Source organism: Oryctolagus cuniculus, chromosome 1, assembly GCF_964237555.1.
Source record: "Oryctolagus cuniculus chromosome 1, mOryCun1.1, whole genome shotgun sequence".
In the NCBI taxonomy this organism is placed as follows: Eukaryota; Metazoa; Chordata; class Mammalia; order Lagomorpha; family Leporidae; genus Oryctolagus; species Oryctolagus cuniculus.
Window position 1 is genome coordinate 53,320,202 of NC_091432.1, and position 27,707 is coordinate 53,347,908.

General features: G+C 47.2%; 1 protein-coding gene across 20 annotated transcripts in view; it reads right to left on the minus strand.

The window, feature by feature from the left end:
* The window catches only part of TEAD1 (TEA domain transcription factor 1), a 281,048-nt gene that overhangs the window by 61,076 nt on the left and 192,265 nt on the right, over positions 1-27,707 (minus strand). For 10 of the 20 annotated variants that reach the window (XM_051851597.2, XM_017345459.3, XM_070073216.1 and 7 more), the window contains exons 3-5: positions 12,526-12,590; positions 10,153-10,215; positions 10,001-10,063 (exon numbers count right to left, since the gene is read on the minus strand). In XM_051851597.2, coding sequence (XP_051707557.1) covers positions 10,001-10,063; positions 10,153-10,215; positions 12,526-12,590 — 191 coding nt within the window. The remainder of the gene's footprint in view (positions 1-10,000; positions 10,064-10,152; positions 10,216-12,525; positions 12,591-27,707) is intronic. The other 10 variants (XM_070073221.1, XM_051851545.2, XM_051851536.2 and 7 more) reach the window with 3 other exon arrangements.

Below are 27,707 nucleotides of genomic sequence, written 5' to 3' on the forward strand. Positions count from 1 at the left end.
AGTGGCCTCACGGCTCCACCACACACAGACCAGGCTGTGTCAGGTACAACCTTGCCAACCAGAGGCCTTTTACATTGCTGCTATTACTAAGTCAACAGATTTTCGTATTTCCTGAAGCAGAGCCAGGCAGCGGCCACAGCTCTCTGGTCTGCTAACTGTCCCCTTCTTATGGCTGAAACAGACACAATGCTTGGGAAGTGCTGACATGTAACACTCATGACAGGCAGTAGCCCAAAAGCATGGGGCTGGAAGGGTGTGCCCTTAAAACTCCGGGACACCTCACGGATCCCTCCCTGGATATCAGGGGAGGCTTGTCTCCCTCTCTCCCCTCTCCTCCCCACCTTTGGTTAGTCTGAAAAATCAATCAGCTCATATACTCTAAGGCATTAACCATAAGCAAATTTTAAAGGTCACATGCTTGCATATGCAATATATTACAGCTGAAGTATACTAAATCAACATATTCTAAACAGTTGATTCACAGGCCATTTCAGAAATTACAGATATAACTTACTCATACGGAAGTTCACCAATACATCAGAAAAAACAGGTTAAGAAAAAGACCATGGAGAGCAGCGTTGTGGTGTAATGGGTTAAGCCACCATGTAAAAAGCTGGCATCCTATATGGGCGCCAGTTTGAGGCCCAGTTCCTCCATTTCTGATCCAGCTCCCTGCTACCGTGCCTGGGAAAACAGCAGAAGATGGGCCAAGTTCTTGGGCCCCTGCACCTCTATGGGAGACCCAGAAGAATCTTGGGGCTCCTGGCTTCAGCCTGGTATAGCCCCAGCCCTTGTGGCCATCTGGGAGTAAACCAGCGGTTGAAAGATCTCTCTTACCTCTCCTTCTCTAACTCTACCTTTCAAATAAATAAAAATAAATCTTTATAAAAGACCATGGTATTTAAAAAAGACTAGATAGTTATTAAATGTTTTCCTCCAAATAAACTTTTCCCAGCAATAAAAAAACATAGTACAAGGGAGGAAAGGCAGCAATTTGTTTGCAAGATCACTTTTTCAGAGAAAGGCCAAATGCAGAATACTTTCCTAAGAAGTAATTTCACAGATGTTGTTTCTAATCTTGCACTATGTGGATTCACATGACCTCTGCAATTATTAGCCGTAGCCCTTGGGCAGATAAACATCACAAAACTATACGATGGTTCTGCAAAGGATGGAAGGCACTTGAATTTCTTCTAGCCATGATCTCTAATTTGCTTATTATTAGAGAAGGCAGGAGTAAATACAAAAGGGGGCTATTTCAGTCAGGCCACAGCTAATGTGGAGGAGAGAAGGCACATTCATACTTCTCCTGATTTGCCGCTTAATGAGTAGCAATTAATTCATCTTATTGTATTTCCAAATGCCAAAGCCTTCATTCACATCAAAGAAAAAAATTTCAAGGCTTTTTCCATTGTTCATTTCTAAATGTACTGAGCTATATTTAGTATTTGGTAATTGTCAATGGCGTTTCCTTCCCTTCTGATGTGGGGCTTAGCATCCTTAAAGGCCTAGAGATGCAGAGAGTGGCAGTGGTGCCTATGACTCCCCCAGCAGACCTGGGGTTCAGCACAGCCCCGGGCCAGACCGGGTGTTTGGGAGAAGGTACTTTTCTCCAAGAGCAGACAGCAAGGGGGTAGAAGGCAGAACTCCTGAGAGGCCACAGGACCCCAAGCTGGCAACCAGCTCCTGGGAAGCTCCTCTGTTTCCTCCAGCCCCACAGGACATGGCAGGGCTCAGTGGAGGGGGATGACACAAAGCATCTCGGGTCAGGAAAATGCACCCTCATCTTGTCCAGTTGTCTGGGTGCAAAGAGCTTGGGCTTTGGCACCGGACAGCCCTAGGATTAAATTCAGACTTGTGACCCTTGGCACGTCACAGAGCCAGCACAAGCCTCTGCCTCCTCTTTCGTAAGGCGGGGATAATAGCACCCACATTCATGACTGCTTCAAGCACGTGGCACAGTGCCTGCAGCCTCGCCATTTGATGAAACTTGGGGGTCTATGGGGCCCATGTGACCAACCAATTGCCCAGGTTCATCCTGCTCATGTAAAATGGTTAGGAGCCCAGGTCTTCACTACCTAATCTCTGGGATGGAGATGATTCCAGGGCATTATCTACACCAGAGGCCGATTAACGACATGCAGGAGGCGACTGCTGCTGCTCTTAAAAAGAAAATGCAGCTCTGGCTCAGTGCACATGGAAGGTAAAGGTATTCAATGCTCTGACACATGCTGTAAGTTCTACATCACCACACCGCTGGTGATTCCATCCCACCCAAGCCAGAGACATGAACTGTCTTCAATCTTAGTTTCAATTCAATTAAATCAAAAGCAAGGCACTGAAAACATCCTTGAGGAGAAAGGATCCATTTTGTGGATGCAAAAGAACTTTGCCAAGACTGGGAAATGCCAGCAAGGCTGTGTATCACCTCCCAAATCCAAATGTCTTGGTGTTGACCCAGACACAGGAAGCTGTTGTCTGCGCTCCCTCTGCCTGTGTGCTCCTGAGAGCCAACTCTGGAGGAAGCAGAGTGGTGCAGGGACCACAGGGAGCACCCCAGGGGGAAGGGAAGCCATGTATGTCTTCTTCCCTGTGGACACTGGTGACACAAACAGGATTGAGCAATGTGGACATTAGCAATGCCCCACTGAAGTTCTTGAACTCAAGAGAATTAAATCAACAATTTCAGCTCTTTTGGAAATAATGGCAGACTGGACAGAACGGCCATTCAGAAATCAAATCACAAAGGCCATGGGGCAAGAATGAAGAAAACAGTCCTGGGGAGCCCACGGAGCTGGGAAATCAGTCCACGGCGACCGGACATAATCAGAGAGGCTCTGGTCTTTCTCCGCTCCCTAGGACGACGCACTGTCAGCGAGTGCAGGCTTCCCCACAACAGACATGCACAGCTCAACATGAGCGTGTCTGCTGCCTAAGGTGCACTCCTGCCAGGCTCAGGGTGGAGTGGGGATTTCCTCACTTCCTTAAAGAGCTCCAAGTCCTGAACTCACCCAAACATACTCAGACATGAACCAGAACTGGTCTGGCCCATCTTCTCATGAAGTTGAAGATGGCCCACTGTGTGGTGGTCGTGGGATGTTAGTGGGAACGGGCAGCTTCAGGGCAGGGTCTGTACAACGTCTCAGGACAACTGAACATATGGAGAAGGAGGCTCAGAGCAGGAAATTCTACAAAAAAACTCTGCTTCGTTAAGCAGTAAGTGGGGAATTTGTCTGCATTCTTCCTGCATGCTGGGAAAGTAAATCCCTGGAGCTTAAAAAAAATAGTTAATGACTTTTTGATGAGTTAATGGTGAGTGAAATCATTTCTAAGTTGCAAGATAGTCCTTAAGACTAGGTTGCTTCCACTCATTATTCAAGCAGAGACACTTGCAAGAGGCTAAACTACGAGAAAGGGGAGATGGAAGACAGTACATGAAACTGGTGCTGGGGACCCTGCCATAGACACAAGCCCAAGAGAGCTCTCAGCTTGTCATCTCTAGAATCTCTACATGCATATCGCAGAGTCCTGTGTGTCACCTACACCCTGCAACAGCAGATTCACGTTCTACTTTAGAACCAGAAGCAGGGGCCAGTGCCGTGGCTCACTTGGTTAATCCTCCGCCTGCAGCACCAGCATCCCATATGGGCATGGGGTTCTAGTCCCGGTTGCTCTTCTTCCAGTCCAGCTCTCTGCTATGGCCCAGAAAGGCAGTGGAGGATGGCCCAAGTGCTTGGGCCCCTGCACCCACATGGGAGACCAAGAAGAAGCACCTGGCTCCTGGCTTCGGATTGGCACAATGCCAGCAGTGGCAGCCATTTGGGGAGTGAACCAACAGAAGGAAGACCTTTCTCTCCATCTCTCTCTCTCTCTCTCACTGTCTATAACTCTACCTGTCAAAAAAATAAAAGAACCAGAAGCAGACCCAGCTACAAAACTGTGGGTCACTTAAAATCCACCTGCCATCCAACAGCAGTGGGTCAAAAGGATTTTGGTCTGGGCAGGGGTCACACACAGAGTACTCCCATTACAAAGGAATGACCCCCTTAACACTAAGCTCTCTGATAGTTGAGCAATTAGTACTCTTGCCTTGCTCTTAGATACTTTAGCCAAGAAGGCAAAATAAAACCCTGTCTGTTTGATTTCTGAAAATCTGGTGATCTGGCCACAAATGCCTGTTACTTCCTTAGCCATCTCACCAGTCTCTTGAATTGTAACTGCCGTCGACAGGCCTCCTGATTCACTGTTGCCTCACATCCCTCTACCGCTACTTCAGCCATCTCCTACATCTTCCTGCCTGTTGCATCTCTCCATTATGGTCGTGGTCTCTACCCAAGGTCAGGCAGAGGGAATGTTTCACATTGGTGCCAACGGCTATGGCACAAATTCATGGAAGACAAAGAGTAAATATCTGTAATTTTAGGGTAGGGAAAAAGAACAAAGAGCTTCCATGGGATTTCATTCTCTCAGAGAAACAAGTGGCAAAAAGACACTGTGTGGGTGGGGAGGGAGAGGGGATTGACTCTGCGTGGGGAAGGAGGATGGGTACAGAAAATGAGGCAAAGTATCAAATAATATTTTGCCATTCAATGTTTTAAAGAACTTGAAAGAATGTCTTAATAACAATGATCATTTCTGGATAGTATAAACATGCATGTTTAATGTCATCCTCTGTACTAACTTTTATGTATTTACAACTTAGCAACAATAAAAACTTTATAGTTAATTTGGATGGATGCATACTCTTAGTTAATCATCATTACTTTAAAAGATCCCAGGCTTTAATAAGCTAACTTCTAAATACTAAATGATTTTAAATGCTGCTATTGAAAAATCTTCTTAAAGCTTTGGTATCCATTTTTCAGACTTAGTAAGGACAAAACTTGTAAACGTGATTTACTTTTTAAAAACAGTGGAGAAGAGCACAGTGCAGTCAGAGTGGGCTGCAGCAGGACAGTGAGCACTGCTGAGTGTCTCGGAGAGCAGCGCTGCAGTGGAGGGCTGGCTCCCGGGCCAGGGTTCGGCCCTCTGACTCACGCTTATGACAGCACAGGGACGGGTCTCCCTGCCCACAGCTTGGCCCCTTTCTTTCCTCCCTCCCTTCCTTCCACCACTCCCTCCATCCTTCCTTTTCTCCCTCTTTCTTTCAAGATTTATTTGTTTATTTGAAAGGCAGAGCAACAGAGACTGCCCTCTCTTTTACTAAACACTGTTCAAAAACTGGAGAGATCTTTGTCACGTATGAATGTGAGTGACCCCCATGCCCTCGGCCAGGCCCACAGAACAGCCTCCTTCATCTGTAGGATGTCCTGGGACTCCCCAGTAGGCCCCTCGAGTCACCTCCAGTACACACCTCCAGCTATCTGTGTCACTCAGGGCTCCCCAAATACCTCCCACCTCTACCAAAACTCCCTGCCTTCCTCTTAAGAGGGGTGGGGAACATCTGGCCACAGGCCATACAAGGCCTAAAGAATCATTTGGTCTGGCTCTGCCAAGGCAACCGCAGGCGGGACTTGAAATTCAATAAATCTACAGCAGGCTAATTGTTAAGTTGATAATTTTGTAAGACCCGCAAATGATATTATAAATATTCCAATGGCCCTTGACAGAAAAATACCTACCCCTGGTATGCTCAGTTCTAAGGTGCTTCCTCCAGGAAGCTTTCCTCAATTTCCTGCTCTCAAAATTCATTATTCCTTTCCCTGGGCTACCTTTGCACAACCCTGCTTAATTTCTACTGCAGCGCCCCCTAGCTGCGGATGATCTACAGGAAAAATATCCTCAGCAAGGAATCTGTTTTATTCAATCCTTGGAGCATGGGTCTAGCATCAACAGAAGGTCCAGAACACACTAGGCTCCCCATGAAATGTCACTGGACTGAATGAAGGGACAGTGGACACTTTCTGAGCTTTTTTTTTTTTTTGACAGGCAGAGTGGACAGTGAGAGAGACAGAGAGAAAGGTCTTCCTTTGCCATTGGTTCACCCTCCAATGGCCGCCGCGGCCAGCGCGCTGCGGCCGGCGCACTGCGCTGATCTGATGGCAGGAGCCAGGAGCCAGGTGCTTTTCCTGGTCTCCCATGGGGTGCAGGGCCCAAGCACCTGGGCCATCCTCCACTGCACTCCCGGGCCACAGCAGAGAGCTAGCCTGGAAGAGGGGCAACCAGGACAGAATCCGGCGCCCCAACCGGGACTAGAACCCGGTGTGCTGGCGCCGCTAGGCAGAGGATTAGCCTAGTGAGCCGCGGCGCCGGCCCACTTTCTGAGCTTTTAAAGTTTAAATCCATGAGGAAATCTTACATTTTTGACTAGAATAATGCTTTCTGTACTACAATGATTAAGGTCCACACATTCTGGGGTTCTCTGGCCCGTAGAGACAGAAGCACTGCCATCAGCGGTGCAATTTATTCTACCAGATTCTCTAAGATTTTGCTGCCAGAAGGATGCACCTGTGACTAGGGCATGGGAAGAAGCACGGTCTCCCTGGGCCTGCCATCCCCACAGGGACACAGTACAGAAGGCTACGGAACTGAAAACAGGAGCTCCAAGTGGGACCCACAAGCTGTCTCGCAAAGGCTGGGAGGGACGGTCTGAGAGGGGCCCAGTGTGACAGCCTCCTTCTCCTTCCACCTAACAGCGGCATGGTTTTTCCAATATTATCCACTGAGTACCAAGTAGGCCGATGCGAAGGATGCAAGACAGTAAGCTTCAACAAGAAAAGTATTAAACTCTTAAATATTGAAGGTTTGGGTAAGATTTCAATCTGAAATAAGAATTTTGCTGCTTAAAAAAAAAAAGGCTGGAAAATCACTAGCTTAAGAAATTCGGCCACGCCTTCCCCCAGGAAGTGAGGAGGGATGTAGAAGCAACAGAGCTCACAAGGAAGCCACGCCTGGCAGGAGCCCAGTGTGGGCACTTCGTCAAACTCCACGAAGGCAGGAGTTGCGAGGCCAGCATCAGCCTTCACAGGAGGAGCACAGAGTCCTTGGTGCATGCCCTCGGCTTCAGAGTCTGTGCAGAACCGGTGACCCGTGTCGCAGGGGCAGAGCCAGCAAATACCCAGAATTCTCCATCCACAGCCACTGCTCCATCTTTTCAGGTAAGCCTGGCTATTTCCTGCCACCTCCACCACCCACCCAGGAGCTATCGCTGTTGCATTTCAAGATGACTTCAACTTGCTGGAGGGAGTTGATCTCAGTAGTTACCGTGGGAGGCCATGAAGGTTGTGGCTATCAGCTGACCCCACAAGCAGCTCAGTGAGCACGCTCAGCTCTGCCTCCTCCCCACTGTGCCATTCACTGGACTCCAGGTCTGAGTAAGAGCATGTGGAAGGGGCAGTGACAGGCACCTCTCCTCCTGTAGCCTGGGAGTGGCTGATTGGGAAGCTTGAGGACTGTGTCCTCAGGACGCAGCCTCCAAGGGAGGCGTAAAGGCAGCGTCTCTGGCAAGCAGGGGCAGCCAGCCTCATTCTCCCTGACTGTCCTGGTGCCCTCCGAGAGCTGACACAGCGGCTCTGCAGCCAGGCCCATGTCACCCCCTATGCCAATCCCAAATGAACTCCACATTGCGCCCAAGCACTCAGTGGTACATGTGGACGCTAGGTGAAAGGTTGGCAGCAAGGGCCGTGTGTCCAATTCCAAGGAACACGACAGGCAACAGGCTAGGGACACGTCTTGCACGGCACGTGACTAAGCAGCCTTCTGCTCAAAAATACTGTCCCTGTCTCCTGCATGATATCCTGTCTGAAAGGCAGCAGTTGAGGGCTCAGAAAGATGTGTGCCAGTCCTGGCTTCGTCCTTTCCCAGGCCTGGCGACTTCTTTCCGGTCAATTATACACTCTGTGAGCCCCAGCTTCCTCCATGGTGTAGCTCAAAACCAGAATAATGTAACTCACTTCATAATGAGTTTCAAGGAAAGAACGTGTGAGAAGCTGTGCATTCCAATTACTCTGCCTTGCAATTCGCGAGCTCAGGACCTCCTCCAGGAAGTGTGTCCCTGGGATTCCCGGCACGTTCTGCTGAGGCTCTGCTAACACTTCCCCATTTAGAGCACCAGCTCTGTGAAAGGGGGCTGGCGGTTACTGCCCACTACCATGAGCGCCGTGCCCGCAGCACTCAACTGGTGGCAGCTGATGGTAAACAAAGGACTCCGTTTCTCCAAGAACACTGCGGAAGGGGCAAAGGCGAGGAGCGACGGGAACACGGAGGTGGTTCTTGGAGCTTAAACAGGACAGCCAGTTGCTATCCAAATGCCTCTGCATCCACCTTCTCCTCATGCCTGGTCCATATGAGGGTAGGCCAATGCTGAAAGTGGGGGGAAAGTCTTCTTTTTTGACTTTTTTTTTTAAAGAACAGACACAAACACAACTCTGTGTTTGCACACATGTATATACATATATACTTTAAAGCAGTGGCAAAGTGTTCCAGTGGGAAGAAGTCTTAAAATCATCAAGTGAGAAAAAGACCCAACAAGGTCCCTTCTGAACAGCTTCACTCATCACTTACAGGGTTTTCAGCCTAGGCCTTCGTGCCCAGGTGAGTCGAGAGGAACCACACAGTGCAGAAATAGGGTAACTGATAACATCACAGATGGAAACACAAAATTGGTATCTATAAACTTCTTTGTACACATTAATTCATTAGCTCAGAGAAACTAGAAACAGAGTCAGAACTTGAGCAAACACTGGGGTAGTTACATCCACATAGAAGAGTACTGCACCTGTGGTTAAAAAGCAGCATCTATGAAGTGATCTTAGTCTTCCACTGCTCAGCCAGCGCAGCTACAAGCCAGCCACCATCAGCCAGACGTGCGAGCCAGCGAGCCAGCATGCTACCCACTGCAGAGGGCACACCACGTGCTCCTTCCTAGTCACTGGTCCTATTCCACAGCCTGCCTTGTTTGCATCAAAAAAGCTCAAGGACTTTGGGAAGGGTCCCAGTGTTCTCCAGGGCAGTGAGATGACACTGATGTTGGTTTAGAACAAAAACTCCAATTTAATTAATGTATGGACAGAACAAAACAAAGGCACATGGGAAAGGCGATAATGTGGTCTACAAATTCATTTTTATTATAAACTAAGGTTCCTTCACTAAACTATATAGTCACTTAGCGTTTCTCAAACAGGGCATTACAGGAAAACCAAAGTCATGTATGTTTTACTGCCAATTTTAGAAAGAGAAAAAGTAGGCAGACCTGGTGTTTTTTAAATGATCAATGCCTTCATTTTCACTAAGAAATATGCTTTAAGAGAGTGGAAAATGGAGGCTCCTGTAAAAAAAAAATCTGAAGTAAATTCAAGTATAAGCAGAATTGCAAATATGGATTTGATCAAGAGCCTTCCATCTCTAAGATCCATCTTTTTCATTTTTTAAAGGCCACGCCTCAAATCTTCCCTTTAATAAAAGAGCCATTCACTTAATAAGCAGTATTAAGCAATGTGGAAGAAATCTGGCCAAAAATCCTCTCTGTGTTGGAAGAGACATACATGAAAAAGATGCATATTTTTTCTAAGTGTTCTTGAAAATACATAAAAAGCACAAATTAAAATAATTTCTAAATATTTTTGAAAGTAATGTCATGATTACTTTGAACATGATTCATTTTTTATAATTCCTACATCAACTTTGTGTCTCTGGATTTTTATATATTTATCTTTTAATTGTAAAGCTTTCTGAGCCCCAGGGCTGGTTGGTGGACATTCGAATGTTAAAAAGAAAAAAATCATGTTTCTGTGCTGAAAAGTTATCAAGACCAGCTCTCTGCTGCATTTGCGTTGTTATTAGAAACACACACACGCTCACACACACACACAGGCACACACACTGAGTTTAATGTGAGGCTAGTACAGAAACAGAGAGATTAGACACAAAGAAATGTAAACAGCTCTCACATGCGAGGAAACTAGGTTACCAGGATCCCAGCACCAGGCATTCACCAGTCACCATGGAAAACAGGAAGTGAGGTGCATGGCAACCACAAGCCAAAAAGCAGGAAAGCGCATACCTTTAGCTTGGAATGAAAATCACGAGATTTCCTTCGGGCAAGAACCTGAATGTGACTAGACACCTGCAGGGTAGGGGAAGGGAGGAAAACAAAGGAAAAGCCTGTAACCATGGAGATGAAAAGCCCCCTGCAACTGGGCAAGCCAGACGTACCTTAATGGCGGCTTGAATTTCTCGAACTTTCTTTCTTGCTAAGACCTGTATATGACTAGACACCTACATTGTTCGGGTTTATGAGGGGAAACAGAACAAAACAAAACAAAACAAAAAAAGGAAATCAAATATAAAATCTCTATTCCTGGGGAGGGTTTGGGGTGGGGAGGGGGGGTTATTTGCATCTCAACAAAAGCTCTGCCGTTAGGAATACACAGTCCCAGCCAGACACCAAGCCCCCAGCGCTGCTCTAAGCTTTGCAGACTGGGTCATCACTGCAGTGACTCCATTCAGGAAGGAAGTTTGGGTCCTAAGTTTTCCCACCGGGGAGAAATCACGGGCAGTGGGGAAAACGCATCCTGGGAGTGGCGAGAAGGGGAGAGGAGGGCTGTGTTCTTCCTAAGATTCATAAGGTGGGGGTAGAGGTAAAGGAAAATATTTACAGCTTCTCAGTATCAGGAGGGAAAATCCCTTTTTCTCAATTTAGAGGAGACTTCTCCATAAATTAACACATTCTGTAGAATCAAAAAGCTGAGCTGCGGGCTGTATTCTGATCTCATTAAGAGTTCTGGATTCTGTAGCAAATGTTAAAATAATACTGACATGTAAATTAGATCTGAGAGAGAAATGGAAAGACCCAGTTAGCAGAGCTTTTTTTTTTTTTTTTTTTTTTTTCCCCTTATAAATATCTTTAATCCTTCTACTCTTTTGGGTATTGACTGGGCGCCAAGTGGATTTGCATATTATTACAAAGCGAAATGTGTGAATACAGCCAGCCAGCCATCCTGTTAAAAATCTGGGTTGAAAACCACATGGATTTGCTGAACAACAAATTCACATTGGAGAGGTATCACCAACTGCTGCCTAAAAACATCCCCAGGATGCGGGGGTGTGGAAAAGTGGCCAAGCCTGGCTTCTGAAAAGCACCGATTCCACACTGGCAAACCAATCTGCATCTCTTTCAGCAAGACCTGGTTAAATTTAGGAGGTCCCCAGTGAAGGGGTCCCAGCACAAATGGCCAGAGCTCCGAGACTGGCTTCTGGTCCAGGTCTGCAGGGGGGACCAGATCTGTCCCACTCTTTCCATTTTCAAGCTCAGGGACGCAGACTGTGTGCCGACTACCTCACTCCAAACTCTAGAAACGGGCGTAAGATAACAGGAGATACTCTCATCTTTAACTTTGTCTCGGAGGTTCCATTATTCAATCCTTTTTCCCCCAGTTCGCTTTTGTGTATTTGAAGTACGGAGAAGCAAGAACTCCAAGGTCCTCTTCACCCCTCCATCTGGCTCCTGCTGCTCCTGGTTTCCACCCCTAAGCGATTCTCTGGACTCCAAGAGGTCCACAGCCTCTCCCCCAGACAATGCCCTGCTCTGCAGCCCGCTGGCAGGAGGCCATGTCCCTCTGTGCTGACTCAGCAACCGGCTCCCCGCTCAGGGAACATTCCTGGGGAAAAGGCTCTCCTTACCAAAGCTCCCGAAACCAGCTCTTGGCTGGGAAGAGAACCGAACTCTGCAGCTGGTTCTTGGGGAGCTCACGGTTTACGTGCCTTTTGGTTTGATTACAGTTCTTAAAGTCTGTGCCATATTGTTTGGCACAGGTGCAAAGAACTTCTTTTCTGTTACAATTCGCCCAAGAGGTGTTGCGGTTTGTTTTCTTTTTCTGTTTTTAGTTAAGCACTTACTAATAATTCTGCATCCATCCCAGTTCGGAACTGGGTCACATCAGCAACTTGGGCTGGTTTTACACAGGAAAGAACAGGGGTGGGGGAGGCAGAGCCCTGGCAAGGGGCGGAGCAGAACCACAGAATGTGCTGGGCACAGAGGCAGTCACCTTGCAACTTCTTTGCAGTCACAGCAGCTACTGACAAAAAGCCATCGCTTAAGAAGCAACAGTTCCCTGGACGCACATCATAAAGTGTGACAGTCCGGCCGACACTCAAGGCCGCTCGCGTGCCTTTTTCATTGCCATGATGACTAACATATAATCATTCAGGATTTTACGACACACAAAATCTCAAAATTTCATGACTTACAAATGAATCTGCACCTGCAGTTTTGGCGATGTCTGCAGATGCACATTTTGGGAAAGCAACATAAGCTCTGAAATCCAGTACGGGAACAGTTCCTACACTGTCCCCAGCAGTCAGACTTTCCCATGAGTATCAGAAGAATTCAAGAGACCACATAATTGAGGGTCACTGAAATGATGAACAGTGAAAACTGAGCCAATTTAAAACACCTACAACTCTGACGTCCTTTCAGGGAACTCATCTGGGGGCTCCTAGGAGCCAAAGCATAGCCAGCCACTGCAGCCAAAATGCCTCCTTGGGCCATTCGCTGACATGCACAGTTTCCAGGTGGGGTTACTGTACCTGTTTTCTGGTCCTCGTCTTCCCTGTCCTGAGTTTGATGTATCTGGCTATCAATTCATTCCTACCTGAAAGAAAGAAGAATTTACAATAAAGTGGGTTTTTTTTTTTTTTAAAGAGGCTCTTGAAAGCTGGGAAGAAAAATCAAGAATTTCTGAATCACAGCTAGGAATTTATTAATGCTTTAAAAAACCCAGTAAACTGTTTACAAAAATAATTTACTATGGAAAATTAAGATGAAAGGAATTTAATTCTGAACTTAGACCTGGGATTGAGGATTGAGGGGAAAATGTGCCTTTTTGTTTGTTTGCATGCTTGCACTGAGGTGGTCACAGGTCATTGGTATAGGAAACAAATGCAAAGAAGGATTAGTCTGAGACTAAACAAACCCAATTTGGTTCTAGTCTTTTATTTTTTTGTATTCATTTTCCTCCCCTTCTCCAGTTAAAGTCACTGTAGCTAATAGTATGAAAGCAGATTACCCCTTAAAGTGACTAAACCATAGATCCTATGGCTCAATACCCTCTAAGCTGTATAACAATTTAGGGAAAGCAGCAGTCCAAAAGTTTAGACAAACTTCCCATCCCTACCCTAGCAGGAGACTGAGAAGTCTCAAACAGACATCTGCTTTCAAAGAAATAAAATATAATAGGAAAATGCACCCCTGCAATCTAAGCAGGAAAGTGCATTACTAAGACACCACACTGAAATAAAAACCCACTCAGACAAGACATGTACCCTCTGAGTGCGTCACACTTAGAACTGTGACACCAGGACCTGGACATGGTTCTTCCATGCTCCTTGATAGAGTAAATGGAAACCACTGCCTCTGGCTGGCTTCACATCAGCTGCATCCTAAGAAGGCCTCCTTTTGGTCAAGAACAAATCCAAAGTCTACTAAGGCATTCTTTCATGTGCCTGGTCACCCTGAGACTGGCAAGCTAGACCTCACTTGCGTCTTCAAGGCGATGCTTCCAAGTCACTTCCTCAGGGAAGCCTTCTCAAGCCATCCAACCAAGTCTGGTTTCCTTGCTCTCCTCCTCCTAGGACGTGCCCCAACTGTAACTACTCCCAACTGGAGGGTGAGCTGAACAATCTGTGCTTACTGCCTCACTTCCCAACATGTTTATCTTGTTCTCAAACTCTCCCCAGCACATACATCCCCTGCTGGGCAAAGAGAAAGCATCAATAAAGAAAAAAACTAGCCCCAGGTTCCAAGAGAGTGACCACACGTCCCAGCCTGGGCAGATCTTATCACTGCCTAGAATGCTACTGCCGCCTGCCCCTGGTAGGGACCCGGTGGATGAAGTTACCTCCAGAAGGCAAAGGGATCCTGGGATCTGGGGGTTAACAAGTGCCCCTGGGTCATCCATTCCCACCCCTGAAAACTCCAACTCTGCAGAAGCCTAAGCCAGAGGTTCCAGAATTGAGGAAGCAGTACAATCTCTCTTAAAACATTCTTAAGGATCAAAAGCTCCTATGTAGGCCGGCGCCGCGGCTCACTAGGCTAATCCTCCGCCTGCGGCGCCGGCACACCGGGTTCTAGTCCCGGTCGGGGTGCCGGATTCTGTCCCGGTTGCCCCTCTTCCAGTCCAGCTCTCTGCTGTGGCCAGGGAGTGCAGTGGAGGATGGCCCAAGTACTTGGGCCCTGCACCCCATGGGAGACCAGGATAAGTACCTGGCTCCTGCCATCGGATCAGCGCGGTGCGCCGGCCGCAGCACACTGGCTGCAGCGCGCCGGCCACGGCGTCCATTGGAGGGTGAACCAACAGCAAAAGGAAGACCTTTCTCTCTGTCTCTCTCTCTCACTACTCACTATCCACTCTGCCTGTCAAAAAAAAAAAAAAAAAAAAAAACAAAACAAAAAAAAAACTCCTATGTAGCGCTCTCTTACTTTCACCCCCAAATCCTTCTTGTTCCTCTTAACCCAACAAGCTACTTCCTACTGGGCATGGCTGCCTTGTAGATACTGATGCCAGCTTTTGAGTCCTCCTGTGCTGTAGACAGCAGAACTACCCCTATTCCTGCTTCCTGTGACAAGCTTCGGAGCACGCCCAGACCATACCGTGATCCTCCTTTGTCTAGTCTCCTGTTAGTGCTTAGAATCCAGAACTGCAGCAACAATTCTATGACAGCGGGATATCTCTGGCCCTGTTAACGCAGCCTAATGTTGCATTAGGCCTGATTAAGGACCACAATAAAAGTCAACTTACATGAACCTGAATTCATCGGTCTTGTTCCTTACGGGCTACTCCTCAGGTAAACTCCTACCCTCCATCCTAGCCTTTTCATGCAGAGCTGGGATCCTGAGACCCACACACAGCACCTGACATCTATTTCTATTTCATTTCATCCAGCTGAATGCAGCCTACATTCCAGCCTGCCCGGGCCTCCAAGGATCCCGAGTCTGTGACTGAACATGGTACCCTTGAGGGGCACAAGAAAAGGACCTTTAAATTCAGTTCTGAGGATTGCTTCTCTAAGCATTCTCTTTCAAACTTCTGAGAACTACCAATATCCCCTGTAGTGTCATTGGATCTACTTGTCCATCTCTCGGATGCTTGTGCAGATTTTGCAATTTGTCTCAAAGGCTCACTGACAGCAGAGCCCAGGCAGGAGTGCCTCGTTACCAGAAGCCAGACCTAAATGACATCGTCTACAGAGCAGCCAAGCATCCTCCAGCTCGGGGCCTCCCTGTGCACCCTGCTCAGGGCTGTCTGAGAGGTCAGGATGAAGTCAATCCCAGGCTGTGCAGCATACGCAATTTCATCTGAACCTTGTGCACATGGCAAAACTCTCTCTTGCCTCCAGATTTACTATTTTCCGTGAAGTCGGACTGGATAACTTGATGGGCATGACACATCATCTATATAACTGATTTGCAGTTTCTTAGGGCATTTGGTTTAATGAACAACATCAATATCCAGAACAGCCACATTTGACTGTACAGCCTGTAGTCCAAGGACATGCCACCCCTGGAGTTAACAATGCCGGCTCCTGTTTTCCCTCAAGTACTTGTAAAAATTGCTGCTTCTACAACAGGTGCTGAGTGCCTTGTGCTCAGTGCTGCATGCAGTCGCCAATCCTTTGAAAGCTGTCCCCAATTCTACAGCAACAGGACTGCCTCTCAAAAGCCTGTGCTCTTTTCATTCCATGTTTCACATCATGAACAGTAACTATTGAATTCTTTTAAATATAGAATTATCTGTTTTAACTTAAAAGCCTTCCCCAAATAATTCTTAGAAAACTAGCATTTTCTTAAGTGCTCTAATATTGCTTATAAGCCTTGTAACATTTCTATAATCCTGAAAATCAACTCTAAACTGGTTTGCTGTTCACTTTAATTTGGAAATACAGGCCAACCTGTAATATAGGCCACATTATTTAAAATAACTATTTCAATATCAAATATCATAGATTTTTAAATAAAAATGTTAACACTGTGGCTTTGATTCTACTGAAATTTTTAATGCTTAAATCTAAATATTCCCAGAAATAAAATATAATTAATTATCAGGGAACACATATGCTATTCCAAATGATTCTGGAACATTTTTGTTCACTTGCATTGTATTACATATGGTGTCTTCAAGAAGTTTATGGAAAATGAATATTATGAAAAAACTCTGCATGCGTTACAAAATTATTTTATGCCAAAATCAACTTTATCTTTCAATTCTATCTGTCACATCCTTTTTGAAATATTCTCACATATATGTTGGAGATATCCATTAGGTTGTTTGTGGCTGCATTCTTGGTGTCGGCCCTGATAGATGTCTGATCCTCCAGACAGGATCCTATCCTGACAGATGCCCTCCAAATGCAGTACACAGCCCTGGATATTAATCATGAAACTGAGCTGCAGGATCCCCTAGTCAAGGACCAAAAGCTCAGCAAAACCAACCATCACTGATGTAACTGGGAGTATGTCTCCTGTTGGCACAGCATAGTCAGGATCAACACGCAGGGTATTAGAAATGCTAGCCATTTTTCCCCCTCTAATTCTTCTAACACACACACACACACACACACACACATACACACACACTGCCTGATCCAAGAAACCTTATATTACAAAAATAACAATCAACAAGGTTAACTTTATAATTAATTGCTACCCCCTTAAAACTTATCCCATGTCCACTGTGCCCCAGATCCTGCCTGTCCATTGCGTCAAAATGCAGAAAGACAGCATGCCTGCCTACCAGGAGCTCACTCTCCAATTTCAGGGACAGCGAATCAGCTCGATACATCAACTGCTGCCACAAAAGAGGCTCCAGCTGCACCCAGAGCTAAGGGCACACAAATACTTCAAGAGACCCACAAAGCCTTCTCGAAACTACTGGTACTCCTGCCAGGCCCTCAATGACAAGATTATATCTTCTCCCATGTTCTATTATGAAACATTTCAGACAGAAAAGTCTCCTACAGAAAGGATTTTACAGTGAACAATATATACCTCTCTACCAAGATTCTTTTACAGACTGGGCATCTCTCATCCCTTATCCAAAAATGCTTGGGGCAGAAGTGTCTTGGATCTCAGATTTTTTTTTATTTTGGAATATTTGCATATACTCACACATAATGAGACCCTGGGATGGGCCTACATCCAAACATGAAATTCATTTATGTTCCATATATGCCTTATGGATAAAATCTAAAATGATTTTTACATAATATTTTTAGTTCATCTGCATTTTTGACTACAACCAGTACCGTGAGGTTGTGTGTGGAATTTTCCACCTGTGGTGTCATGTGTACTTAAGACCATTTCAGATTTTTAGATGTTTGGATTAGGAATGCCCAGTCTGCATTCACTTTATCTACCATTGCTCTATCAACTTCTTTTCCACCTATCATCTTATTTTGTTGTTGTTGCTTTAAAAAAAAACAACTGGAGGCACGATAAAACTTCTCCCTAAATACTTCAGTGTACAGGCACTGATTTCAACAGTCAGAATGGAGGGAGTGGATGTGGAGATCACGTGGGTGGGCCCCTGGCAATAAGGAAGCCCCCTAAGTAAAAATCCCGGGCAATAAGGAAGTCACTAGTGATGGAAAAGTCCCCAGCCAGCAGCCATCTGCCTCAGGTATGTATCTCTCAGATCCTAACCCCGCAGCAGCAGCTGGCAGCTTCTACCTCACCTGCTCACCCACAACCCCTGCCCCGCCCCGCCCCGCCCCTAAGTGAATTTAAATCCAGCTCTGCTAGGTTCTCTCGGTTTCACTGCTGGTGGATTCTTCTGGCTGTTTGCAACACTGGCTTTGATTAGTCCCTACCGGAGACGGTAGGCTAAAGGCCACTTTAGACAGGGAGCAGTATTTGTTTACACAGGAAACCAGGAAACTGGACTCCTAGGGGAAAAAGTACCTGCTGCCCCTCAAGCCGCCTCCGCTGCTACTCTGCTGCTCTGCTTCTTCCTGAACCCAGCTGTCTCAGGTGACCGGCATGCATGCATCTTTTCCTGCGAGATCAGCTGTATTCTCATAGCTCCTAGAACTGAGTGGCCCTGTCACACTTCACCGCTAAGTGTCCTCATCCTACAGCTTCTCTGGGCATGAACTTCCCTTGGGCGTGCCCAGCACAGCCTGCAGGTGTGAGGTGCCAGCTGCAGCTGCCTTCACCTCTCCCACCGGCAGCCAAGACAAACACAGCCTGACCTGCCACTTTATACTGTGAACCTCACCAGGCACTGCAATCTCACCTTCATTTTATTTTACTTTTACTTTCTCCAAATAACAGTGGAAAGTGAGCTCGCTATCCACTTCTCTTGCATCTTGGATTGCCAGGAAAATTTCCTGTGACAGGGGCAATACCGAGAGAGATCCCGGCAGGAAGGCACCGAGTTCGCACTGGGCTCCTCTCACCCAGACAGAAGACTGGTTAACGTTGTTGTGGGCTGAGTGTGTAATGGGATGTGGCTCACGGTGGTCATGTTTGAGGCACAGCAAATGCAGGGTCTGTGGCTAGAAATTGTAGCCCAGAGACACTCAGCTCTAACAGTGTAAAGAGCTACTTTGTAATTGTACAGAGTCAGGGAGCCACAAAGACAGAAGCAACAAATGCAATACTCCTCTTCCAGGGCTGCAGCCAGTCTTGAGGCAAGTTAGAGCCTTGCAGGCCTGGGGAGGAGCTCTAGCCCCTGAGCTCTGAGAGGCTTCTGTTGGGCCTCCCTCTACTGGGAGGGGTAAGTCAGGATTCCCACCACCACCACCTTTTCTACACTAAAAGCACAAGGATCAGAAAGCAAACAAACTTCTCTTGATTGCTAGACCACAGCTGCAAGAAAGAAAGGGGCAGAAACCCCTCCATCAACCCCACAAACCCTAGTGCACCCCAACACTACTATTAGACTGCTGGAAGGGCCCCTCTTGACATCTTAAGCTTTCCAAGATCTATACTGCTAAGGACAATCACCCTCAAGGTACGTAACATTTTTAGTCCATCTCTGCCTGTCTGGGTTCAGTCCACCTTTCAAATGTTTTGTCCCCCAGTTTCAAGCTGGAAGGTTCCTCCCCTTCCCCTAAATGCCCACAGCCCCTCGACAATGACCTGCACCTCTTCTCTGCCACTGCTTGCAGACTGAGTCCTGCCCCATGAGGAACAGGGCTCCTTCATTCTTTTGTTGTTGTTGTTGTTTGACAGGCAGAGTTAGACAGTGAGAGAGAGACAGAGAGAAAAGTCTTCCTTTCCGTTGGTTCACCCCTCCAAATGGCCACTACAACCAATGCGCTGCGGCCGGTGCGCTGCGCCCATCTGAAGCCAGGAGCCAGGAGCCAGGTGCTTCCTCCCTGTCTCCCAAGCACTTGGGCCATTCTCCACTGCCTTCCCGGACCACAGCAGAGACCTGGACTAGAAGAGGAGCAACTGGGACAGAATCCGGCGCCCCAACCAAGACTAGAACCCGGGGTGCCGATGCCGCAGGCAGAGGATTAGCCTAGTGAGCCACAGCGCCGGCCATGGGCTCCTTCATTCTTACAATCCACTTTGATACTGGATCACCTACATGAAAATGAGAAGAGAAAGATGACCCAGTGGGAGAAGCAGAGACCTTCCAGACAGTGACGTAGCCATGGGGCACGGCTCCCAGGATGCAGGGACCTGCATGGCTCTGTCCTCCAATAGTAGAAGCATCACAGAGCACATTGAGGGCAGCTTATGGAGAACTTTCTCAGAAGACACTGCTGCAAGAAAGTGTATGCAAACAACTTGGAACCCAAGGGCTCATTTTTATCAGCTGGAATTCAGCTAAAGGAAAAAATATGTTATTAGGATTTTTTTTTTAAACAGGGGTGGGGGCAGAGGGAAGGTTTAGTGTAGCAGTTAAGATGCTGCAAGGGACATGTGCATCCCTTAGCAGAAAGCCCACCTCTGCATCCAACTCCAGCTTCTTGCTAATGTTCACCAGGGTAGATGGCAGGTGATGGCTCAAGTAGTTGGGTCTCTGCTACCCACATAGGAGATCCAGTTGGAGTTCTTGGGCTCCTGGCTTCGGCCTGGGCAAACCCCATTGGTGGTAGGCAATGGCGGTGTGTGTGTGTGTGTGTGTGTGAACCAACAGATGGATGATCTCTCTGCTTTTCCAACGAAAAGAAAATAAATTTTCCAAGTGTGTTAGGCATGAAAGTCAACAGCCAACAAGCAAATGCGCAGAGAAAACTGTAGGAACCATAAGTCCCCAGCTTAGGAAAGTTCCCAAGGACAGCCATGTTCAGTGACTCCATATACCCAAAGACCTGGAAACTGTCCATGAGCATGGCTGGAGGAGGCAGGAAAGAATCTTTATGAACTAACCCATGAGGAGTTAATATTTAGTCATTTCTCCTGTCCTTCTGCCAAAGCAACCTTCCCCAGCAATAAGCGGCAAGAATGCGGGTCCACTAAGCTGGCTGGTTATCACTAGTCAGACCCAACTGTGCACTGACGGAGTGCAAGCAACCTGCCAGAACTGTGGGGGCACAGAAATGCCAGCTCTGTCTTCCAGTAGCTTACATCTGTTTGGAGAACTCTGACCAATGAGAACAGGGTCAGATGGACTGTCACTGTTCTCTTACAGTACCCCATGTCTCTACTTCCTGGCACAAAGCTACCATATCCCATGTAACTCACTGATTACGTGATGAGTGCCGGCCTGCCACTACTACCAGACGGGAGGTCCCAAGGGGACACAGAGCACAGATTGGGCTTTGCCCGGCACGGAACCTTGGGTGGCAAGAATTCAGCAGGTCCTCAGGATATACCGATGGAGTAAAGGGACAGAGAGCCAGGGATGGGGCCATAAAGCTAAGGTTAGCGGGAAAGGAGGATTAGTGAAAAAGAACATCTGAACCTGTCCCAGAGTGCTGCCAACAAGGAAGTCTAGATACCAGTGTCTCAGCTGATTCCCAATATAAATCATTGACCAAAACCCAGCGCCAACATGGAAAATCACCAGAAAGAGCCAGGCAGTCCATTCTGGGGCTGGTACTGCATGTTCTCAATCTAAAGGTTTACCAAAGGGTCTGGTGGCCTTTGTGGGGCGACCAGTAGCAATTCCCTGAGAATACCTGGGTCTGTCTTCACTCAGGGGTTTCAAAGAACAGCCTTATGAAAGAAAATGCAGAGGAAGACTGTGTTCACCACTGGTTAGCCAGAATTCCTATCTGACATCCCTGCCTGGCGGTGACTAGACAGCCATCTCCTCCCAGAGTCTCTATCAGTCAACGGCAGCTGATAACATTATCAAGTGGCAGCCTGCGTCCTGTGTTCTGACAGGACAGCTTACAAACTACACATTTGCACTGAATTACAAGGGTTAAAAAGAAAGTTAAAATGTCCACGGCTATATACTGAACACAACACCTCTGCCTAGGACAGAATTTCTTTTTGCTGTATTTCTGAAAGACAAGTAAACATGAATACCGTTTTTCTAGTGGCTTGTTCTCAATGAGGCAATAAAGATATACCATATGGTCACCCTTTCAGTTATCTGATAAATGGTTTCAGTAGCCTTAATACTTTAGCTATGCCTCTCTCTAGCCAGTCCTCTTCCTACCTAATACAGTGTGAAGAACACATGGCTCTGGGTTAGTCATGCTTCAGCACCATTCTGTACCCAGCTAGTGAAAACACACAGAATGCGTTAGGCACTCTGCCGCTCCAGCACCTTCACGGCTCTCTACTGCCAACATTCTGAAAGATGCTTTAGAGTGACATTCAGTGTTGTCCCACCATCTGGCCCTGCTTATTTCTCATGACATGACACACCACCACCAACAACACCACCACCACCACCTAAATCCATCTTACTGGCTTCCAGTTTGCTGAACCCACGCTCATGAAAAAGAACATCTGAGGTTCCCTGTTGCAACACCCTGTAAAACCATCAGTCAAAATCCTTCCAGGTCCAGCTCAGGTGGTGACTTGCACAAAACCCCACTTGAAATGTGCCTGAACCGTGCACAAAGCATGGGTCGAGTGGAGAGCAGCAAGCCAGGGAGAGGAGTACAGACTAATGCCTGGGAGACACCACTAGAGCTTAAGCAAAGTGAAAGCAGACCCTGTGAGTTAAAAGCAAATCACTTGGGGCTGGTGCTGTGGCATAGTGAGTAGAGCCACTGCCTGCAGTGCTGGCATCCCATATGGGCACCGGTTCGAGTCCTGGCTGCTCCTTTTCTGATCCAGCTCTCTGCTATGGCCTGGGAAAGCAATGGAAGATGGCCCAAGTCCTTGGGCCCTAGCATCCATGTGGGAGACCCAGAAGTTCCTGGCTTTAGATTGGCTTAGCTCTGGCTGTTGCAGCCAGCTGGGAAGTGAACCAGTGGATGGAAGACCTCTCTCTCTCTCTGTAACTCTTTTAAATAAATAAATAGAATAAATCTTAAAAAAAAAAAAAAAAGTGAGTCACTCAGTACATGAACAGAACAACAATTTGACTCTGGGAAAGTAACGAAGAGTTGCATTCTGTGCTGCTCCCGTAACTTCTTCTCTTCCTCATGTGCCTGGGTGCTGCCCACAACCTGACTCTACCAGGACACCTTGTGTAACACACTGTAAGCTTCTTCAAGGCACCTCCACAGCTTCAGTAGCTTCATGTCCCATGTGGTCAAGATGTCTATGGGATTTAATGGAACTTGAACTTGCTGCCCCCAGCTGTGACATAGAGAGACCCCTACCCACAAGCTCTCAAGAGAGTATCCAGTCCTGACAGTCCCTGTCGCTCATTCGGCTTTTCTTTCACACTCTACCTGATCTGCGGTCCTCTAGCAGTAGGTCCCCACGCCAGAGGAGAAAAACACAAACTCCTTCACCCCTTCTGCACATAGCTCCTCTGTTCCAGGACACAGGGCTTCCCCAATGTCTCACCATGCTCTTCCACACCCCTCTGGCTCTGAGTAACCATCTAGCCCGGAATCCTCTCTCCCTTTACCTTTGCCCGTCAACTCCTACTCATCCCTAAGAGCCTCAAATGGAGACTTCCTCTGGGAAATCTCTGGGTACCACTTGATGGAACAAGGACATCAGCCTGGGCCCTCTAAGGTTCTTGTTATCCCTGCCTTCTTGCAAGAGACCAGTTCACTCTCACACCCTGTTGTTCTCCTCCCCACCCCTGCTTTCTTCTTCCCCAGGTTTGGAAGCAGGTGGGCCAAACTTGAAGAACCTGTATGGGGGAAGCTCACCCCCGCCCCACCTACTGCCCCCCAGTACCACCCCTAGCCCACCTGAAATATAAAAAGGCCCAGCCTGCTGGGGTCTGGGCCTCTGCCATGTGTTTGGTCTGTGCACATACTGGAAGTTGTTTACCTCTGCGAGTTTATTTTCTTTGAATAAATTTGGTCTGGCTGCGAATTCATATTCTGTCTCCTCTATTCTACGCCCTTTTGCTTCCATTTGGTGCCCTGTGTGAGAAGGCACCAATCTGCACTCTTTTCCTCACACGGGGCACCAAATATAATAAAACAGGCGCAGAACAGAGAGGAGACAGAATACGAACTCGCAGCCAGACCAAATGTATTCAAAGAACATAAACTCACAGAGGTTGACCAACTACCAGCATGCGCACAGACCAAACACATGGCAGAGGGCCCAGACTCCAGGGGTTGGGCTTTTTGGTATCTTAGGTGGGCTGGGGTGAGGGTGGGGGACAATAGGCAGAGGTGAGCTTCTCCATATGTTTTCCAAGTTTTGGGGGTGAGGTGGGAACGGCAGGGTGTGAGACTGAATTAGGATTCAGGAACAAGGGATAAATTCCAATTTTATCTATCTTTGGGCAATGAGCTAGAATGGCTGAGGCTTATGTCCTTGTTCCATCAATCCTGACTCTGAGTAGAGATAAGGAGATGGGGCGCCAGTTTTTCTGGCTACTTCCTGCTGATATGGGGTGTAGACACGGGGCAAGGATCTGAGCAAGGATCTATACTCGGGATAGGACTGCTTGAAGAAGGAGAGTAGTCTTGTGTTGCTCCTGCGAGATGGCTTGAGATACAGCAGCCATTTGTTCCTGCGCAAACCTCTGGAATAAGTTAATTATACATGGTAGAAATAGGAGCACTGTGATTAAGAGGATAATAGGAGATAGCAGAGACACTGCCCATGGTGGAAAAGATGGCCAAAATGAAGCGGAGTTGTCTCCCGTGCTGTGGCAGTCAGCACTCACCCCAGCAGCACAGGCTGCTGCTGAGCTTTTGCTGTAGAACTGTTGGTCATCTACCAGACTGCCCGTCTCCTCTTTGGGAGAGCGACTGCTCCGTGGAAAGCAACCGGCAGGCTCTTTCTGTCCCCAGAGCTGGCACCTATTAAGTCGGTGCACAATTAATGCTTGTAATAAACAAATGCATGAGCTTCTCTATTTTGTACCATCAGAAGAAGCGACTGATAATGACAACTGGACGGCACGGCCACTATCACCTGCAAGCTGTAAGGCCCTGACAGCTAGAAGGCTTTGCACCCTTTTACGGACCCTTGTGCTGGTCGCTCAGCTGGGCACAAGTGTGGCCAACGCATGCTCTTCCTTTTTCCATGCCCACTCCTGCCCCCACCCCTCCACATACCACCTTAAAGGGACCTGGTCCAAAAACCAAAAAAGTTAATCTCACCATTAACCCAGGAAAGTCCTGTTAATGAAAAACTTTGTTACGAACAACCTGTTTATTTATTAATTGCTTGGTCTTAGAGAAGTGTGAAATCTACACATCTCAAGTGCTAAAATCCGCTGGTCTGTAACAGAGAACATTTCATGGCGGCAATGCTGCTGAATTCTGATTTTTTGACGTAGGATGACCTAGATCTTGCTGGGGACAGTGGACTTTTCCAGCTGAGTGAACGTGGATAGCTTACTTAACTTCTCTGGGCCTCTGTCTCCTCCCCTATGTTAATGGGGTAATAGTGCTTATCCCAGAGGTTACTGCATGCACCAGTAACAACAAATGTGCAAGCTCTGACACCATGGGGTGCTTTATAAAGGTCCCCTCACTACTATGTGATGTCACTGTACTGCATTTATGTTTTCATTGCTTGATCTGATATATAAGGTCCTAAGGTAAGTTCTAGTGTAAATCACCAATGCTTCTATTTTCAGTGTTATTGAAATTTAGTATCTTTCCCATGTGACACTGAAAATGTTCTTGAAATCATTGCATCACCCTCAGTTTTCAAAATGATATGGCCTTAAAACTGTTTCCAGGTAAAAGCAGCACTTCATGGGGATACCCTAACATTAAGAGGGTACCATGCAAGCTACTTGCTTGCTACAATAATCTTTTAATTTGAAAGAGAGTCTTCATCGAACAAAATAGCAGGAATTAGGTTTCTGCCAGGGGCCAACTGTGGCCAAAATTCTTATAATTTGTGACAGACTGTAAAATTATCTCTATGAACAGGCTGGTGGCAGTGCATTAAACAGCATGTCCCTCACTGGATTTCCAGAATTTATTTCTTAGTGTAAAAACGCAACTATCACCAGCAGAATCAAATGTCAACTTCTGTAGCAACTACAATAGCTGCACAAGGTGTGTTATATAAGCATTAAATCAAAATGACACTCACAAGGGACTACCCGCTGCTCAAAAACATGCTAAAGAAAAATCTAAATGTCTAGACACTTAGTAATTCTCTTAACAATAATATGGAAACTACAATCATGATGATTGGAATTTGGGGGTGAAACGAAGTGAAATTAATCTTGTGTGGGAGGCAGAGCTGGTGTGAGGCATGGATGACTCCACTGTAGCCCGCGGGACAGCTGCTACCATGCATCAGTGCAAGGCACAACACTGCGCCGCTAAGCAAAGACGGAACCATCACACAAACATTCCCAGTCTAGAAATGCTGAAACTGGGGGGGGGGGGCACAAAACTTCAGAAACTTGCTCAAGTTCCTAAATTAATGAGTGGGACAGATGGGATTTGAACCCAGTTTTGCCTTCCTTAAAGTCAGACAAACTTCTCTACAATAAGCTGCCTTCTCATAAGATTATTACCGAGTGCTTAGTGAGAACAAAACCTTTGAAGGAGGCAGAATACACACTTTTGCAATGGATCAGAATGTATGCGCCCCTCTGTAAAAGCTCTGCGCTCACCTACAATTCAGAACAGTCTCTATGCCAAGGACTTCATAATCCACCCCAGGCATACTCCCTGCCCTCCCCCAAGAGGTATTTCTCATGTAAAAGACCTGGGCTTAGGTTCTAGGGATACACACAAGAGTAACACGCATCCTCTGCCCCTCAGGGGCTTAGTCGAGAAGAGGTGTGGAAGCGATGAGCGTCAGGCAAACAGGGAATCGCATTGCCAACCAGCAGCCCTAGCCACATCCACCAAGTCTCAAACCCAGGAGACGCCAAAGCAACACAGCACAAGCCAGGCATGAAGGAGAAAGCAGGGTTTCCCTCCTTCAGAGAGAATCAAGCATACCAAACACGCCACCTGTTTGGGTTGAGTTTGGGATTTGGGAGGCTTCGCCTTTATATTCCAATTACCCCAGATGACACACAGACACATTCTCTCTATAAAGAACTGAAACGTTAGAGACGCACACCCCTTCTTAGTTTTTCTGCCACTGTCCATAAGCGCTTCTCACAGTTCCTCAAACATCCTTGCTCTTCGTGTCATGCTGGGGCTATTCCCCTGCTGTGAAATGACCTGCCCTTGGCCTTCTCTGCTCCCACCACCCGGCCCACATCCAAATATCCCTTGTGAATTGCTCAGACCCTGTGGCTAGCACACCCTCAACCTCGCACAGTGAGCCGGCTCCACCCCTAGAGTTCCTTGCAAGCATCCTCTAGCACAGTGCTTGCTGCGCTGCACTCTGCAGGGATTTTTTTTCTTTGCTCAGTTTCCTTGACAAATGGTGAGCTTTCCCCAAGGCAGGGCCCACAGCTCCCTGCCCTCTCAACTTCCAGCACTGTCTTAAGAACTTGCCACTTAACTACAGTGCTGCTGCTAGCCCCTTCCTGCAAGAGGAAAAAAAAAAAAAAAACAATCGAAGGGGTGACATCATGGCACACAGGAGGTGGTGACTGAATGTCTTCTTGGAAGAGGCAGGAAGAGAGCGAGGACGAAGGCACGGGAAGAACAGAGAAGGCACTGTGCTAGCAGGCATCGGGGATCGAAGGAGTAAAACCAGGCTCCTGCCTTCGAGGAACTGGGTGTCTGAGTGCTTGTAGAATGCTCAACTACCCACCGCCCTGTGCTCTTCCTAAACTCCAAGAAACACAAGAGGCACCCACAAGCACAGCAGAGATGGGGTGGCAGCGAAGGAGGGTGAGGGACTGCTTTAGTGGAATGAACCAGGAAAACTTAGTTTTCCCTCACTCAAAATTCATTCAATTTTCATGTTTGCAACTCGTGATTGTCAGCAATTTCAGATTTAGTCCAGCCTCACTTCACTCCAGAGAGCACAGCACTCAGCATTTAACTGAGGGACACCCCCACCCAGGCAACACCTCAACTTTTCATGGGCAGAACAGCAGGTAAGGATGAACTGGATAAAAGGCAGGTGAGTGAGCCAACGTGGGGCCATATTCTTGGTAGCCATAGTATTCTCAAAAGACAGAAGCAATCCAAAAGACAGAAGCAAGCTCATTCACTACACACAAGTCCGATTAAAAAAAAAAAAAAAAGCGTCAGAACCTAAACTACTTATCCTTACGAGCCTCTAGCCCTGATGGTTGCTTTGTAAAGATATCTCAGAGTGAAATGATCCAGCA